Raw genomic sequence first — 19,214 nt, forward strand, 5'->3', positions numbered from 1 at the left:
GCCTCACGTAACCTGGAGGAACAACACCTCATATTCTGCCTTGGAAGCCTACAGCCCAATGGCCTTAACATAGAATTCACTGGTTTTAAAATCTCCCCATCCCCAGTCTCATCCCCTGTCCAAACATCCCTCTCATCCCCGCCTCCTTGACCTGACACAACTTGTCCATCTTCTTTCCCACCTATCTGCCCCACCCATCCCATTGACCAATCCCCACTACTCCCTACATGCATCCGCCTATTAACATCCCACATAACTTCCCCCAGACCCACCCGTCCTCCCTCGTTTTAGTTCCCAGATCCCTTCCCCCTCCCCAGTCCTGAAGAAGGGTCCCAATCCGAAACTTCGACTTTCCTGCTCCTCTGATCCTGCCTGACCTGCTGTTCCTCCAGCTCCACACCGTATTGACCCTGACTCCAGCATCTGCAGTTCTTGCTAACTCCTTCTCTGCCAAATAGTTTCCTTTTTAACTACAGATTTTTTTATTCTGTCATGGGCTGTTGGTGTTTTTGGCAAAACCAGCATGTAATGGCCATTCTAATTGTCTTTGAGAAGGTGCTGGTGAGCTGTCTTCTTGAACTGCTACAATCCATGTGATACAAGTACACCTACAGTGCTGTTAGGGAGGAAGTTTCAGAATTTTTACTCTTTCCCAGCTTTTACTGTTGATTGAATCATTTTGACAGTTGTACCTTCAGCTTTATATACTTCAAAGTTGAGAATTCCCTCTTAAGAGAAATATCTTTACCCAGTTCTTCTTTACAAGAACTCAAGAATTAGGAATAGGAGTAGGCCACTCAGTCTTTGAGTCTGGTCTGCTTTTGATCTGATTGTGGTCTCAGCTCCACTTTCCCGTGTGTGCCTCATATCCTTAATAATAATTAATAAGAAAATCTATCTAACTCAGTCTTGAAGCATATACAATGACTCTGCCTCCATTGCTTTGTGGAAGAGAATTCCACACACTAACCACCTTCTGAGAGAAACTAGCTAGCACGAGGAATAATTGTATTGAGTAGCATGTGTTTAAGGGGAAGCTAGATAAATACATGAGGGAGAAAAGAATAAAAGGATAATGTCAATAGTGTGTGATGAAGCAGGTGGGAAGAGACTCATGCAGATCATGAACACTTGCATGGACCAATGGTTTGAACGAGATATTTACATGCTTCTTTGTAAAATATCAGAAAGACGTAAAACCAACATTCCAATCAATGGTTTATATTCCCTGCCAGTGAGTTTGATTATAATCACAATGAGTTTAAAATTACAAATTACTTCTGAATATTTCACTTGTTCTTGACTATCCAAGTCTAATGTTTGAAGAATCATCTAGATAATTCTGGTACATCAAACGACATCCTCTAATCATTTGTCTGCCACTAAAAATGCAAACAAATAAATTATTCCAAAATCAGGAGGAAAGCATCTAGTCATCCTTGAGCTTAACTGCTGTTTCCTTAATAAAACCATATCTTAGGGGATCAAATGGTCATGGTCAACACAACACAGCCAAGCAGTAGCAAAGGTATAGTTAGATTTTTGCTAGGTGAGTGCATTAAGGATTACAAAAACAAGACTTGCAAACAGAGAGAACATACAGCTCTGATTGAATGGATGTACAGGCTTCAAGTGCTGAATAGCCTTCTTCTGTTCTTGTTGTGCTGCTGCATGACTCATGCTGATACTCTGCATCACAGAGCATTGATCTTTCAGGCTGTTTGCTCGATGTGATAATGCACCAACAACTTTGAAATTTCTTTAAGGAATGTAGAAAATTAAATACATTTCACACATGGTATTTGAATTGTAATGGTCGAAATTATTACCATTGTTTAATAAAACCTCACCGATTGTCAGATAGGCCTTCTTCAAATCGCCCGAAATTTCTGTTTTGATCACTTCCTCAATGGCTGTACCATAGAGCTAAATAAGAGAATTAAGAGAATGAGAAAGTATAGCTGCAGCTTCTGTTAGATAATCTGTCAGTAATTATACTATACTTCCAGTTCAATACACAACCTCACTGAGTCAAAAGGGTGTGGGTTCATATCCCACTCTACAGACCTGAGCAATAAATCCAGCTTCACTCTACCATTATGGTATTGAGGGAGGGTTTCAATGGTGCCAGTGCTGTCTCTCAAATGAGATGCTCTCCCAGATGATGTCAGCAATCCCATGGCACTAGGTGGAAAGCACTTAGATTGTTCATCCTGCACAATATTTATTCCTCAATCAATGTCATTAAAACAAATTATCATTGTAATGATTGTTTTGAGGTCAGGCAGGTGGGCGTCACAGAATATGAGTTCCCTAATTGGGACTGTTAATCTGGTCCAATCAGGGAATCCTGGCTGACAGATATAAACAGGAGTGTCAGAAGTTCTGTTCACTCTGAGAGCTGGCTCTGTACGAACTGAATTAGTGTCAAGGACTCTCCACGTGTAAATGAAGGTTGACTTTGGGATACTGGCCTCTGTGGAGTTATTTCAGTCATCTTCTCATTATTGTTTGTGGAAACTGCTGTGTGCAAATTGCTGCCCTATTTTCTACATTACAATAGTTACAGTAAAAGCAATGGAAAGGGTTAATGTTGGACAAATTTGTAAACCTTGCACTATCATTTCTTTTGATATTTAACCATCTCTGTCTTCTATCCAATCACAGACTTTCTTTTTTGTACCAAAACAAAAACAGATATTACTGGTGAAATTCAGTGGATCCAGCAGCATCTGTGGGAAGAAAGCAGGAAAGAGTCGAATGACTCTTCAGGACTCCTTTCTGTTTTCCATTTTTACCCTCCCCCCACCCCAACTTTTACTTACTTAAACCTATTACATTGTCTATCTTTTCTTAATTCTGAGGAAAGAACATTGGCATGGTACAATTGGGGGATTTTTCTTGTCCCCTAGCATGATATGGCATGGGCAATGGTGAGAAAGTCAGGGAAATAAGTCAAGGATAAAAAATCACTATCTCAACATCAAGTAACTAGCAGATACCTAGTGGTAACAAGGTGTAGAGTTGGATGGACACAGCAGGCCAAGCAGCATCAGAGGAGCAGGAAAGCTGACGTTTCGGGTCGAGACCCTTCTTCAGAATTGAGGGAGGGGAAGGGGATTCTGAAATAAATAGGGAGGCGGATAGAAGATGGATAAAGGAGAAGATAGGTAGAGAGGAGACAGACAGGTCAAAGAGGCAGGGTTGGAACCAGTAAAGGTGAATGTAGGTGGGGAGTTAGGGAGGGGATAGGTCAGTCCAGGGAGGACGGACAGGTCAAGGAGGCGGGATGAGGTTAGTGGGTAGGAGATGGGGGTGGGACTTGAGGTGGGAGGAATGGTTAGGGAGGTGGGGATGAGCTGGGCTGGTTTTGGGATGCTGTCGGGGGGAGGGGAGATTTTGAAGCTTGTGAAGTCCACATTGATACCCTCGGGCTGCAGGGTGGTAGCAGTTTGCCAAAATCTTGTCCTGGCTATTACTGCTCTCCTCTCCATTACTCCACCCACCACCGTCTCGAGGTGCCCGACCACAAAGTAGGGAGCTAACTTGCCTTTTAGGGCCATCAGTGATAATGGTCGAACACCACAGTGTGATGGCCAGTTCTTATCTTGCAGAGTCTAAAGTGATGGACTTTAAGCATGAGGCCAGTAGTTTGCTTCTGCCTGTCCTGTCACTTGATTGCTCAGCTATGGCAGTGAAGAATGTGGTTGCATAATGAATGAGGTGAAGATTGGAAGTCTGGAAAGTCACTCCGAGCCATGGAGAACTGGGTGTCATGAATCTCAGGTGACCAAACAATTGAACTGAAAATGGGAAAATTCTAGCCATTTGCTTTGTTTCTCTCGCCACAAATATTGCCCAGCCTGCCAGGTATTTCTAGCATTTTTTATCTTTAGCTCAGATTTGCACCAGTTGCAATATTTGTCATTCTAACATTAGCAAATTTATACAATAATTATTGGGCTCAAATAATGGATAATGAACGGATAAAATAAAAGGAAGACTTACATTTATACAGCACTTTTCAAAACGACCTGGCATCTCAAAGTACTTTATAGCCAATTATATATTTATTGAGGTTAGGCATTGTGGGAAACAGCAGCCATTTGGGCACAGCAAGCTTTCATGAACAGAAATATGATCTTGACCAGATGATTTGTTTCTGTGATGTTGATTGAGAAATAAATATTGGCCAGGACACTAGGGAGAACTCTGCTGCTCTTCCTTGAAATAGTGCCCTGGGATATTTTATATCCACCAAAATAGGTAACTAGGGATCTGGTATCACATCCAAACAACAGCACCTCTGGCAGGGCAGCCCTCCCTCAGTAGTGCAATGGAGTGTCAGCCAACGTTTTTATGCTTAAAGACTTGTGAATGATCAGAAAAAATATAATTAACAGAACCATCATGACAGCAACTTGATTCCAGCAGCAATTTCTCAATGAATATTCCAATTTTGCTTTTGGTCAGACAGTTCAAAGTTAAGATAGCAATGAACACTTCCAGTGGGAATAACAGTTAAGCGCAAATTTCTTGTCTAAGAGTTGCTCTTCACAGTCACATGAAGATTGTACCAATTTTAACAACCCGGAAACAAATGCCAGATATTCAGGAGGGAGGAGGTAATATAGTGGTAATTGTAGATTTAAAAGTTATTAACTGAGTATCTATTTCTTTTCTTATTACTCCTAATGGCCCTTTTTGTTTGAAGAAGTGTTAACTTCCCTCCTAAATGGCCTAGCTCTCATTTTAAGGCTGTGTTGCCTCGGTCTAAAGTCGTCACTGGTTTTATATGAAGGTAAATTGGAACAACTGACACAGCAGATTGATACTTACTGTTTCATAGGCTTTAAAAGTAGCTCTTAACTGCATGCAGTTTCTTTTTGTTAAAACGTTATTAAATGCCAGTTCATCTGTGCCCCAGCGGTTTTCTCCAGCCTGTAAATAGTAATAATTTTTTAATTTGAAAGTGATCACTAATAATGCCTTATCATAGAAAGGGAGATATAGTTTTAGTGTTAGTATCATTGGCCCAGTAATCCAGAAACAAGGCGGATACTGTGGGTACATATGTTCAAATTCCACATGGCTGCTGATGAAATTTAAATTCAATTATTCAATCTGGAACTGAGTGTTAGTCTCAGTAACGGCAACTAATATCAATTGTTATAAAGAACACATCTGGTTCACCTGTATCCCCTGCTGTTCTTTTCAGGTCTGAGTACTGACCCACAGCAATGTGACTGACTCTTAAATGCTGCCCTTGCCAGTGATACCCATGTCCCAATAAAAATGTCCATAAGCTGGATTGTATTATGTTTAATTACCTCATACAGCTCTTTTGCATCTTGTTCAGCCAAGTTTACATTGACTTCAAATCCTTCATCTCGGTCGGCCTGTATTTTGGCAATTACCAACAATGTTAGCCAAGTTAATGCTATATGTTTAGCATATATTTTAAATGTTCAATGTACATTTACTCTATAAAGTTGGGATAGGTGGCAGACGTGGGTTGTTTTAGTGAATAACACAGGGAACATGTGGTCCGTGCAAATGGAACCAAAACATCAGAACCATTGTCTAATCTTCTTGCTGTGTCAGCATGAATCCTCTCGTTTGAACATTGATTTCAACAACTTCAGGCTTTAATCATATCTTTTAATTACTGGTTGATTATCTAAGTATTATTCACATTCCAATTTGTATTGCATTCTCTACATTTGATAGTGTCCACCATGGCTTTGTTGGTAGCAATTTTACTTATCAGTTACAAGGTTCTAGGTTCAAGTTACACAGAAACGTGATGCAGTTCTGAGGGAATGCTTTATTGTCAGAGGTGTAAACATTTAGGTGAGAAGTTAAACTAAAGCCCTGCCACCTTTTCAGGTGGATGTAGAAAATTCCATGGCACAATTTCGAAATACAGCAGGGGAAAGACACCTAATAACCTGGTCAATATTCAAGAAACATCATAGTGCTAAGATAACAAGGTGTAGAGCTGGACGAACACAGCGGGCCAAGCAGCATCAGAGGAGCAGGAAAGCTGACATTGCGAGTCGAGACCCTTCTTCAGAAATGGGGGAGAGGAAGGGGATTCTGAAATAAATAGGGAGAGAGGGGGAGGCAGACAGAAGATGGATAAAGGAGAAGATAGGCGGAGAGGAGACAGACAGGTCAAAGAGGCGGGGTTGGAGCCAGTAAAGGTGAATGTAGGTGGGGAGTTAGGGAGGGGATATGTCGGTCCAGGGAGGATGGACAGGTCAAGGAGGTGGGATGAGGTTAGTGGATAGGAGATGGGGTTGGGGCTTGAGTTGGGAGGAATGGTTAGAGAGGCGGGGATGAGCTGGGCTGGTTTTGGGATGCGGTCGGGGGAGGGGAGATTTTGAAGCTTGTGAAGTCCACATTGATACCGTTGGGCTGCAGGGTTCCCAAGCGAAATATGAGATGCTGTTCCTGCAGCCTTCGGGTGGCATCATTGTGGCAATGTAGGAGGCCCAGGATGGACATGTCGTCCAAGGAGTTGGGGGGGAGTTGAAATGGTTCACGACTGGGAGGTGCAGTTGTTTGTTGCGAACCGAGCGTAGGTGTTCCACAAAGCGGTCCCCAAGCCTCCGCTTGGTTTCCCCGATGTAGAGGAGGCCACAACGGGAACAGCGGATACAATATACCACATTAGCAGATGTGCAGGAGGGAAAAATGTCTTTGGTAGTGGAAGGACTTCTTAGGGCCTGGGATGGGGGTAAGGGGGGAGGTGTAGGGTCAGGTGTAGCACTTGCTGCAGTTGCAGGGAAAAGTGTTGGGGGTGGTGGGGCTGGTGAGGAGTATGGAGCGGACAAGGGAGTCACCGAGAGAGTGGTCCCTCTGGAAAGCAGATAAGGGTGGGGAGGGACAATCTGATCCCACTACCAAAGACATTTTTCCCTCTTGCACATCTGCTAATGTGGTACACTGTATCCGCCGTTCCTGTTGTGGCCTCCTCTACATCGGGGAAACCAAACGGAGGCTTGAGGACCGCTTTGTGAAACACCTACGCTCGGTTCGCAACAAACAACTGCACCTCCCAGTTGCGAACCATTTCAACTCCCCCCCCACTCCTGGGAGGAGTCCATCCTGGGCCTCCTGCATTGCCACAATGATGCCACCCCTAGCCTGCAGGAACAGCATCTCATATTTCGCTTGGGAACCCTGCAGCCCAAGGGTATCAATGTGGACTTCACAAGCTTCAAAATCTCCCCTCCCCCAGCCGCATCCCAAAACCAGCCCAGCTTGTCCCCGCCTCCCTAACCATCCCTCCCACCTCAAGCCCCACCCCCATCTTCTACCCACTAACCTCATCCCGCCTCCTTGACCTGTCCGTCCTCCCTGGACCGACCTATACCCTCCCTAACTCCCCACCTACATTCACCTTTACTGGCTCCAACCTCACCTCTTTGACCTGTCTGTCTCCTCTCCACCTATCTTCTCCTTTATCCATCTTCTAAGCGCCTCCCCCTCTCTCCCTATTTATTTCAGAATCCCCTTCCCCACCCCCATTTCTGAAGAAGGGTCTCGACCCAAAACGTCAGCTTTCCTGCTCCTCTGATGCTGCTTGGCCTGCTGTGTTCATCCAGCTCTACACCTTGTTATCTCAGATTCTCCAGCATCGGCAGTTCCCACTATCTCTGTAACAATAGTGCTAGGATGTTTTAAGAATCATAAAATGACCTTTTATGAAACTATTTCACACTTTTCGACTCTCGATCAATCAGTATTGGTTTCATCCTGTGGCCCCATTACCTTGGAATAGTCCGGATGAGTCCTGTTCTCAATTTTATTGGTTGCCTTACATCTGAATTTTGAATCTATTTTACCCTTTGAAACACTGTTTTGACTTTCTAATCTGTTGCTTTCCTTCACTGCTTTCAATGTCTGCAATTTTATATGTATAGTTTGGCAAAAGAGCCAGAGAGGGAAATGTGGGAATATATTTTATGGAGGTTGATTTTTTTAGAATAGATTTATACAGTGTGGAAGTAGGCCATTCAACCCAGAGAGTCCACACCGTCCCTCCAAAGAGCATCCCACCTCGACCCACCCATCCCGGTAACCCTGCATTTCCCATGGCTAACCCACCTAGCCTGCATACCTGTGGACACTATGGACAATTTAGCACGGCCAATCCACCTAACCTACATATCTCTGGGCTGTGGGAGAAAATTGGAGCGAATCTGCAGAGAATGTGCAAACTCCACACAGACAGTTGCCCGAGGGTGAAATCAAACTCAAGTCCCTGGCACTTTGAGGCAGCAATGCTAACTCCTGAGCCACTGTGCCACCCCACTTTATGATTGGAATATTATTATAACCCCCATAAGACCCATGGCGATCACTAATTAATCACCTTGTGGAGCTCGTCATGATTTCCCTTGGTAACAGGTGACGGCCTGCCGAGCTGGAACTCATCACCTGAGCCCTACGCAGACACAAAGGGCCCTCTTGTGGTGCAAGAGGGTCCCTGGACCAGGAAGCCTGTGTTCAAGTCCCATCTGCTTCAGAGGTTGATTAGAAAAATATTTTAAGCAAAAACGAAATTAAAATGTAATAAACTGCCTGAAGAACTGTCAGTCCCAGGCTGAGACTAGCCTATGTATGCCACGAGTAGTAGCTCTATTTTAGTGGTCATCAATAAATGATGTTCCTTTCCAGTCAGGTTTCCTGAGTGTCCAAAAATGTGGTGAAATCAGTTCCGTGGTAATTTTCAAAGGGGAATTGGATAAATATTAGAAGGGGGAAAAGAGCTGCAAGGCTGTTGGGAAAGAACAGCAGATTCAAACTAATCGGATAGCTATATCAAATAGCTGGCACAAGCACTGGCTGAGTGACTTTCTTTGTGCAATATAATTCCATGATTCTATATTGCAATGCTATATACAAGTTCATTATGATGGAGTTTTTCTAAATAATACCATTTTAATTTTAAAAAGACATATCTCTTTAGTTTTATGAATTATCCTGTTAATTGGATGTTTAACTTGTCAAGTGTTTATACTATCAATTTGCACAGTGAATGGAAAAGCACTGTTCATAACTTTAAATATCTTTTTATATATTTATCAGGCCAATGAGTTGGATGTGTTACTTATCCATACCTCAAGCAATGAGAGCAGCAACTTCCTTAGCGTGCCATTGGTGTCACTTTGAACATCAATTGTTAGATCGTTTGTATACACTGCCAGGACAAAGGAGAAAGGGTTACCACATGCAATACTGTTAAATATAATGTGAAATAATTAGAGGCACGGTTTCATACAGTCATACAGCATGGAAACAGATCTATCAGTCCAACTCATCCACGTTGACCAGACATCCCAATCTGACCTAGAAGAAGGGTCCCGATCTGAAATGTAGCTTTCCTGCTCCTCTGATGCTGCCTGGCCTGCTGTGTTCCTCCAGCTCCATACTGTGTTATCTCTGACTCCAGCATCTGCTGTTCTTGTTATCCCAATCTGGTCTAGTCCCATTTGCCAGCATTTGGCCCATATCCTTCTAAGCCCCTTCTATTCATATACCCATCCAGATGCTAAATTGAAGTGGAAGAAAAGGAATTGTTGGTGCCCTTTCATTTGTAGAGTTTCCCCAAGTTAAGACCACACCTACGCTGAAATTTCTTCCTTTCTTGATTCTGTGTGTTCCTCCCCTTGTTTATTCGCTGTATACCTATATCCTCTTCCTTCTGCTACTTTAACAGCTTCCAGTTTCATGGCCCTACTCATTTAGTTTACACTATGGATGTCTAATCCCTCTAAACCTGCATTCCCCACCAGGGTGCTCTGAAGGGTTTCCACTACTTCGTTAAAAGAGATCCAGTAGTCCTCATCCATCATCATCCTCCTCTGCCTGCGTGAACTTGTTCTCACATTGAGCAAGTTCTCCTTGAACTCCAAATGAAGGCATTGCTCTGTGGACCTAGCTGGGTGGCTGCCATTTTGTGAGATCTGTGGAACATTTATTTTCCACTCTTTTTTCCGGTATCTTGATGACTGTATTACTGGCGTTTCCTGCTGAGTTCTGGAAATTTGATTTTGTTTCAAATTTACACTCTTTCCTCCCTTTCACGTGGTTCATCTCTGACTCCTCCTTTCTCTTCCCCAACTTCTCCATCTCCATTTCTGGGGATATGCTATTGAGCAATATCTATTATAATTCCACAGTTGACCACAGTCATCTTGACTACACTTCCTCACCACCTCATTTCCTGTATACTCCATTCCATTCTCCCAGTTTCTCTGTCCACATTGATATGTCTTCCTTTTCCCTCAATTGAGGAATTCTTGCATCATGGTTGTCAAAACTCTCAAATATATTTGTCCCATTTCACACCATTTTCTTACACTTTTCCCCACCCACTCAGATATATTAGAACAGACATGTTTAGATGGGTTTAAAGATGTTTCTCAGAGGCGATATTAGACTGAGCCCCTGTCTACCTTTTTAGATGAATGAAAATGACTCTATGGCATGACTTTGAAGAACAGGGATTCTCCATTGACCATTGTTTATCCCTCAATCAGCACACTCCATCTGGAGGTTATGTTGTAAAATTGCAAATAGTCATTTGCTTAAATAACATGGTCACCAACACTGATATGAAACTTTTATTCCACAATTACTCAATTGACTGAATCTAATTTGCAAACTGCCATGGTGGGATTGTGAACTCACCTGCACAGATGTAAATGGTTCACTAATCTAGCAATGTAACTGTTGTGCTTTCACACTCAAATCTCCAGGGTACTGAAGTCACGCAGCAAACAGCTCAGACAATTACACTGAAACAGTGAAAAATCCCTGGCTGCAGTTTAGCTCTGGTTTGCTAGAGGTTAGATGGTAAATAAAACATTGATGAAATAGTGCAAGCCATGATTGATACTCCAAAACTCCAAAGCAGGAATATGCAGAGATTATATGGGTGGAATTCCTCTTCCTTAAGTTAATGAGAAAGTTCATTGGGCAATCGTGTAAAGCATTTATTTTGTTCATTTTCTCCCACCCACCAACTTTCCGAACATCCTGCTCCCAGTCTGATATCCCTTCAAATCTAGAATACAATGGTAAATCAAAAATTGATCACAGAACAGCATCTCTGACTTCCAGAATGGTTACAGCACAGATGAAGACTATGCAATTCCCTCACCTCCAAACTTCCCCATTAGCCTTGCAAGTATTTTCCATTAAAATAATTATAAAATTCTATTTTGAAAATCATGATTGACTCTGTCTCTCGGGTATTCCACATGCTAACCAGTCATTGCATGGTCACCTTTGGTTCTTTTGCCATTCACCTAAAAAAATGTACCCTCTGTTTCTCATTCCAACAATGGGAACAGTTTCTTCCTGTTTACTCTGTCTCAACCTCAAGTTACTTTGAACACTTCATTAAAATCTCCTCTGAATCCTCTCCTCAATCTATCCTTGTAAGAGACATGGGCAAGGTAATAGGACAAGAATAAACCATCTTAACTCATTAATGATGTAAAATTTGGAGCCATTTGAACTTGTTTGCCCTTGTGCAGCAATACTGTGATCTGAAAGGCACAGGCAGCCTTGACACTGGAAGCTTTGTAATTTCCAGAAATTGATTACTTTTGATACATGCAATTTGGGCCAGGATAAATAGCTGGTCACAGAATACTTGTGCACTATGATATATATAACATCCATTGACCCAAATAAAAATAGAATTTTTCCCATGTGCACCAAATAAAAAGTGAGCAAAATTTGAAATTTTAATGACATTTTAACAGAATTACATGTATTTCATTGCAATGTAATTACTTAATTAGTAAATCTAAGTGGCTTTTTTTTTTGAAAGTAGCAGTAATACTTACTTTGCTTGTATGCTTCTTTTATGGCTGTAATTTGCTGAAAAGCAATAATAATAGACAAATAATTATTTCTTCAGAGGTTTTGTTTCATGTAGAGTTTTTGATGAACATAATAAAGGCAGAAAAGGGTGGAAACACACAGCAGGTCAGATAGCATCTTGCAGTACAGGAACAGGAATGATTAGCCCCTTGAGCCTGTCCCAAATTGTTCAACGAGACCATGGCTGAACTGTATCTTAACTCCAGTCAACCACCTCTGTGGAGACAGAAACAAAGTTAAAATTTCAGGTCAATGTCTGAACAAGATCTGGTTGAAGTTAGAAGTGACCAGCTTTTGAGTTGATGCAAAGCCAGGGAAAATTTGTTAGCTGTGAAGGGTGGTGTACGTATGCGGGGAGAGGGTTATTGCTGCAGGAGAGCAAACAAAAGGCATGCAGATAAAATAAAAAATGGCCTGTGATAAAGTAGAGGATGAGAGTAACAAAGTAGATAAAGGAATGATGGTGCAAGGCAGAAGGAGGTGGCAATGGAACAAGTAAAGAAAAACAAAATGGGTCCGGAAAAGCAGTTATTGAAGATTCAGGAAAGAACAGGTGCTGTGGTTAAGAGCTGAAGGTGTTAAATTCAATGTTAAGTTGGATTTCGGTAAAGTGCCTAACTGAAAGATGGGGTCCTGTTCCTTGTGCTAATGTTGAGCCATGCAGGAGGCCAAGGACATTGAAATCAGAATTGGTGTAAAACGGAGAACTAAAATGACAAACAATGGGAATCTTTCAAACTGAACATAATGTTCAATAAAGGGCTTATTAATGTTGGTTATGTCTGGAGTTATTCATCTGATGGATTAGACTAGAAAATACTGTAGATGCTGGGAGTCAGAAATAAGAACAGGAGAAGCTAGAAACTGCACAGTTGGCAGCATCTCTGGAGAGGTAATGGGCTGAAATTTCAGGTTCCACTGAATTCATTAAGGCAAGATGGGATGGGCGTGGGGGCTGTGGACTAGCGTGGAACAGTTGCAAGCTTATAGGTTAAGAGTCAGAGTGTACATGTTCAATTGCTTGTCAAGGAGCCAGCACAGACAGAATGGACTGATTGATGTTTGTCTGTGCTATAAGATGCTATAAGCCTATGTTGCAGGTCTTTGTCTTTCCTGAAACAGAATTTATTTAATGGAGTCACAATATATTCATAAATAAATATAACTGATAGATATAGTTGAAATTCAAGCATACTGAGTTTGCCCGTGTGCAGAGGATCTCAATGAGCAATTCTTCATTACTTCCAGCTCCTTTCATTGCCTCCTTCAGCAACTTGGCATCGAATTCACAGGGGCGGTCTAGCACGGCCAAAATTGTCTTTTCAAAGCACCCACTCAGGTCTCCTTTCAGCACTTTTTCCATATCCTAGAGAAAAGAGGATAGAAAAATAGATATTCCACTATGATTTTCCTCTTTTCAGAATTTTTTGGAAATATTAAATCACATTATTAACTTGCCAGTCTCCCAGGTTATACCCATCATCTATGGGTAGATGGCTAAGTGGACAACAAGCACTTGGATAGCCTCAGTTGAAAAGCAAGTTTTTAAATTCATCAGTGGGATGTGAGGTTTATTGTCCACTCCTCATTGACCTTGAGAAGATGGTGGTGAGAGACCTTTTGTACTGGAGCAACCCATGTGATTTAGATACACCCATAGTGATTTTAGGGAAGAAGTTTGAGGATTTGACCCAACAATGAAAAAGATTCAAATGCAATTTAATCCTTGAACAATTCTGAATGAAATAGATTTTTACTTTGTACCATTTACTTCAACTGTGTGAAAATCTCTCCTTTAGATTTGGGTACAAAATGTGTGAAACAGGAGTGTATGGTTTAATGTGAAATGCATTGGCTCAGCATCTATTTATCATGCCATCAATGTATTAAGTTTCATTTGAGTCTTATCACAGTTGTACTTACTTTTCCATACAAAGCTCTATATTTTTCTTTTATCTTTTGTCTCTGTGCTGTTGTGCGATTTGCAAGGATTTTGATGATAGCAACTTCATCTGTTCCTAAGAGTAAAACAGCAAATCATGTGGATGAGTTAAATAGTGATGCTAATTATAAATTATGTCATTCCCCAAACTAAGATTCAGAGATTGTACAATTGAAATGATTAAGGGATTTGATAGAGTAGAGAACATAAAACATAGGAACATAAGAAATAGGAGCAAGATTGGGCCATTCAACACTTTGAACCTGCTCTAACATAGAACAAATTAATAGTTGATCTTATATCCAATTCTACCTTCTCATATTATCTCCATATCTGTAAATTCTCCCACCTGCAAAACTCTGTCTTGAATATACTCAGTAACTGAACATCCATAGCTCTAGGGGGTAAAGAATTCCAAACGTTTATAACCCTATAAATGAAGAAATTTCTCTTCCTCACAGTCCTAAATGATTGGCCTTTTATCTGGTGACAGCCCCTGTGTTCTAGATTCCTCAGCCAGGAAACATTTCCTCAACATCTACCCTTTCAAGCCCCTTAAGATTTCTTTCTGTTTCAATTAGATAGTTTCTCATTCTTCTAATTTCCATGGAATATTGACCTAATTTACTCAAAGAGAGAGAGAATCTATTGCCTCTACTGGGAGAAGTCCAAAAGAAGAGGATGTAATCTTAAAACTAAAGCCAGACCCAGGAATGATGTCGGACATTACCTCTTCATGCTATGAGTTATGGAAATTTGGAACTGACTCCCCAGAGAAGTGTTGTGGCTAGAGATGAACCGAAAATTTAAAAACTGCGATTGATAGATTTTGTTAAGTAAGTGTATTAAGAGTTACAAAGCCAAAGTGGAGTTAAGACCAGCGATGACCTCATAAATAGCAGAACAGAATTGAGGCAGATCGAATCCTCCTATTCCTATGCTCCCAATCACTCTGATTTATAAAATAAAGTGTTCAGCTTCCAAACTGTCAGGGTATTCTGCACTAATCAATACACAAGACTTATCATTAAAATAAACATTCATTTAAATATTTAAGATTTTTAATGGCTGACTGACATACATTGGTCATTGTGTCATTGAGTATGGTCTTGATGAAGCCAGTAACCCTTAATTTTATGTTAAAGTACAGTATGATAGAGTATTCTGAAGATGTTTACATCCATCAGAATCCACTGCAGCCTCACTTATATCCTCAGTGTAGTGAGCTGTTGAGGAGAGAGATGGGGTTGGAAGAGAGCAGCGAATCATATGCAATCTCTTGTACCAGGTAGATAAGGAGGATCGCAGTCAGAAAACTGCCAACATGGCTGCTTATGTTCTGGGTCAGATATCTTTGCTAGGGAGGAGACGTTCAGGCCTGTAGAGATGTTTTGGAGAGATGTAGAGATGGGTATGGTAGATTGTTGAGAGGGAGAGAGAGAGACATTCACAAAATGGATGAACAAACGTCTCATAACACAAGGTTATGGAAGCTCATGTCTCAAGCCTGCTAAGACAGGGACGCATGTAACATGGTGCTGCATTGTTGTGACATGAGATTTTACATTGATCACTGTTTGAAATTACTTTCTTCAGGTTTTGTTTTTGATCAGTGTCAGATATTAGTGATTATGTAGTTTTTCTTTTTCTGTTAATTATTCACTTATATGTAACTTTTGAAGCAAAAGCAATGTACCCACGTCAAATTTCCAAATCATCAATAAAATAGAAGTTGAACTGAAGCAAAATTAAAGGAAGGTAAGTTTAGAATATTTTGTAAGGACATTTTATTTTGTCAAGATTGATAAATTGTGAAATGGACTACCAACAACAACTTAAAATTGTACTGTGCTTTTTACCTAGCAGAACATCCTGAGATGCCTAGCAACTGCGTAACTAAACAGAAATTGACACTGAACCAGAAAAAGAACAATTAATTAAAACTCTTTTTTCATTCACGGGATGAGGGTGTCGCTGGCTAGGCCAGCATTTATTGCCCATCTCTAATTGCTCAAAGGGCCCTTAACAGTCAACTTCATTGCTGTGGGTCTGGAGTCACATGTAGGCCAGACCAGGTAAGGATGGCAGTTTCCTTCCCTAAAGGACATTAGTGAACCAGATGGGTTTTTCCCGACAATCAACAATGGATTCATGGTCATCATTAGATTGTTAATTCCAGATATTTATTGAATTCAAATTCCACCATCTGCCGTGGCGGGATTTGAACCCAGGTCCCCAGAACATTATCTGGGTCTCTGGATTAACAGTCCAGCAATAATACCACTAGGTCATCGCCTCCCCAACTGTCAATCAAAAGCTCGGCCAAAGAGGCAGATTTTACTGAGTGACTTAAATGAAGAGAAAGGGGCGGAGAATCAGAAATATTCAACACCATAAGATGCATTATATAGCACCTTTAATGTAGAAAAATATTTTAGGGTAAATGCCATATAACATTTGACACTAATGCATATATAAAGGCAGAAATCTGAGATCTTAGCACAAATGGTAGCATTTTGTGAGTGTTTTCAAAGAAGTGAGAAATGTGGAGAGGTAGAGAGGTTTAAAAGGGGACGGTGGGGTGTTAGGGGGCCAAATTCCAGAGCTTAGGGCCTTGATATCTAAAGGCATGGAATGAATGATAGAGCGATGAATATCAACGATACAAAGAAGACCAGGATTTGAGGAATTCACCATAGAAGATAACAGAGACAGAAAAATATTGGTATTATTCAGAATGTGTTTATTCTCCCCACATGGTACCAACTTCCCCAGCAAGACTTTACAGGAAACAGTTGATAGGGGCCTTGACAGGATGGATGTTGAAAGGATACTTCCCCTCATGAGAGAGATTAGAACTAGGGTATAGAGTTTGAAAATCAGGAATGTCTGATTTAAGACAGAGGAGGATTTTTTTTCTTTCAGACAGTCATGATTCTTTAACCTTCTCTTCCCTACAGAGCATCGGAGGCACATTCATTGAATACTTTTAAGGCAGAGGTAGATAAATGTTTGATTATCAAGGGAGTAAATGGTATTCAGGGTAGGCAAAATGTGAAGTTGAGGCTACAGAGGTAACAGTTATGTTGTTGTTGAATGGCTGAGCAGTCTAGTTGAGCCGAATGGCCTATGTTTGCTCTTAAATCATAGCAATGTCACTGGAAGAGAAACCAGAAGTATTGTTTTTAAACTATCATAAAGTAGCTTTCAGGTTTCCAAATATTTTAGGAAATGACGGAAGAAGGGAATGGAAACAGTAAGTGCTGGAGAAACACAGTAGGTCTGGCAGCATCTGTAGAGGGGAATAAAAGTTCATCTTTTGAATTCAATGACCCTTCATCAGATGACGAAACCTGTCTCAGATTTCAGATTTCCAGCAAATGCAGCTCTTTGTGCTTATTTTAGGAAATGTAAAGTTTATTTCTGTTTTGAACTTTGTTAAACAAAAAATGTCCAGGAACAGTAAAACTGTGACTGTTAAGAGGCTAGCTTGATAGCCTCATGATATTAATACACCACAGCTCTTATCTAAGTTATTCGAACTAAGAAGTTTACGTACCAATAGTCAAGCATGATGCACATATTTCTGCATGGCTTAGGAAGATATGAAAATATATTTGCAATAAACTGGATTAGCTACATGCACCATTGCTGACCTCTGTTGTTCATTAAGCGAAATACAACTACGGGTTCTTCCTCAAGCCGGTCTTGACATTGTGTAACAATGAACTTGTGTCTTACCATTGTAGATATGTGAACTGTGTCTGCTAATGTTGAGAGAGGTTTGGATTTTGTTTCCATTAAATAAATGAAATAGTTACATTTATATAGCACATTTCATGACCTCATATTGTCCAAACTATTTTACAGCCAATGACACGTTTTTAAATTACACTCACTGTTGTAATAGTGGAAGTTTGGTAGTCAATTTGTTCACAGCGAGATTCATCAAACAGCAATGAAATGAATAACAAAATAAGCTGCTTTAATGATATTAGTTCAGGGATAAATATTGGCCAGAACATCAAGAAGAACTCCTCTGATCTTTATCTAAATATTGAATCCTCTAAACTAAAGCCCTCTCAGATGGTTTTAATGTCAGACCCAACAAAGGGCAATTCTTACTTTGCTGTGGTCCTTCAATACTGTAGCTGGAATGCCAGCCTAATTAAGAATCCCTACAGTGTGGAAACAGGCCCTTCGGCCCAACAAGTCCACACCAACCCTTGGAGTGTCCCACCCAGACCCATCCCCCTATAACCCACCTAATCTACACATCCCTGAACACTACAGGCAACTTAGCATGGCCAGTCCACCTAACCTGCACATCTTTGGACTGTGGGAGGAAACCGGAGCACCCGGAGGAAATCCACGCAGACTCGGGGAGAATGTGCAAACTCCGCACAGACAGTTGCCCAAGGGTGGAATCAAACCCAGGTCCCCGGCGCTGTGAGGCAGCAGTGCTAACCATTGAGCCACCGTGCCGCCCCATTAACATACTCAGGTCTCTGGAGTGTTATTACAAACCCATCTCCTTCTGAATCAAAGGCAAGTGTGCTCCCTCTGAGCCATGACTGACACCTTACTTAAATGGCAAAGTTGATAAGAGCTATAGTGGAAGCAGTCACTCCTAAGGTGCAGGCTGCGGGTAGCTGGGCGACAACTGGAAGAGGTAAGAGGGGAAGGCAGATTGTGCAGGGTTCTCTTGCGGCCATTCCCCTCAGTAACAGGTATACTGCTTTGGATACTGTTGCGGGGGATGACCTTTCAGGGGCTAGCAGCAGCAGTCAGGTGAGTGGCACTGTGACCGGCTCTGTGGTTCAGAGGGAAAAGGGTGCAGTTAGACAGAACAATACCGATAGGAGAGTCAATTGTGAGGGGGACAAACAGGAGATTCTGTGGCCACAGAAGAGAAACCAGGATGGTGCGTTGCCTCCCGGGTGCCATGGTCAAGGATGTCTCTAAGCGGTTGCAGAACATTCTGAAGGGGGAGGGTGAATAGCCAGAAGTCATTGTGCACATCAGTACAAGTGACATAGGTAGACAAAAGGATGGGGTCCTGCCAAATGAGTATAGGGAGTTAAGTAAGAAATTAAAAAGCAGGACCTTGAAGGTATTGATCTCTGGATTACAGCCAGTGCCATGCTGTAGTGAGGATAGAAATAGAAGGATAGGCCAGATGAATGTAGCCAAGGAGCTAGTGTAGGGGGCGGGGTTTTCAGTTCTTGGATCATCGGGATCTCTTCTGGGGTAGGAGTGACCTCTACAAGAGGGACAGGTTGCATTTGAACCGGAGGGGGTCCAATATCCTCGCGGGGAGATTTGCTAGTGTTACCCGGGAGGGTTTAATCTAGTTTGGCAGGGG

The 19,214-nt window shown here is 41.5% G+C and overlaps 1 protein-coding gene across 2 annotated transcripts in view; it reads right to left on the bottom strand.

Moving 5' to 3' along the window:
- Positions 1-19,214, bottom strand: part of LOC109926830 (annexin A13) — a 39,577-nt gene that overhangs the window by 8,282 nt on the left and 12,081 nt on the right. For both annotated transcript variants that reach the window (XM_048596293.1, XM_048596292.1), the window contains 7 exons: positions 13,831-13,925; positions 13,103-13,273; positions 11,871-11,904; positions 9,132-9,211; positions 5,331-5,399; positions 4,840-4,941; positions 1,851-1,926 (listed from right to left, as the gene is read on the bottom strand). In XM_048596293.1, the coding sequence (XP_048452250.1) occupies positions 1,851-1,926; positions 4,840-4,941; positions 5,331-5,399; positions 9,132-9,211; positions 11,871-11,904; positions 13,103-13,270 (529 nt within the window). In that variant the 5' untranslated portion in view covers positions 13,271-13,273; positions 13,831-13,925. The remainder of the gene's footprint in view (positions 1-1,850; positions 1,927-4,839; positions 4,942-5,330; positions 5,400-9,131; positions 9,212-11,870; positions 11,905-13,102; positions 13,274-13,830; positions 13,926-19,214) is intronic.

The sequence above is a fragment of the Rhincodon typus genome, chromosome 4, assembly GCF_021869965.1.
Source record: "Rhincodon typus isolate 14 chromosome 4, sRhiTyp1.1, whole genome shotgun sequence".
In the NCBI taxonomy this organism is placed as follows: Eukaryota; Metazoa; Chordata; class Chondrichthyes; order Orectolobiformes; family Rhincodontidae; genus Rhincodon; species Rhincodon typus.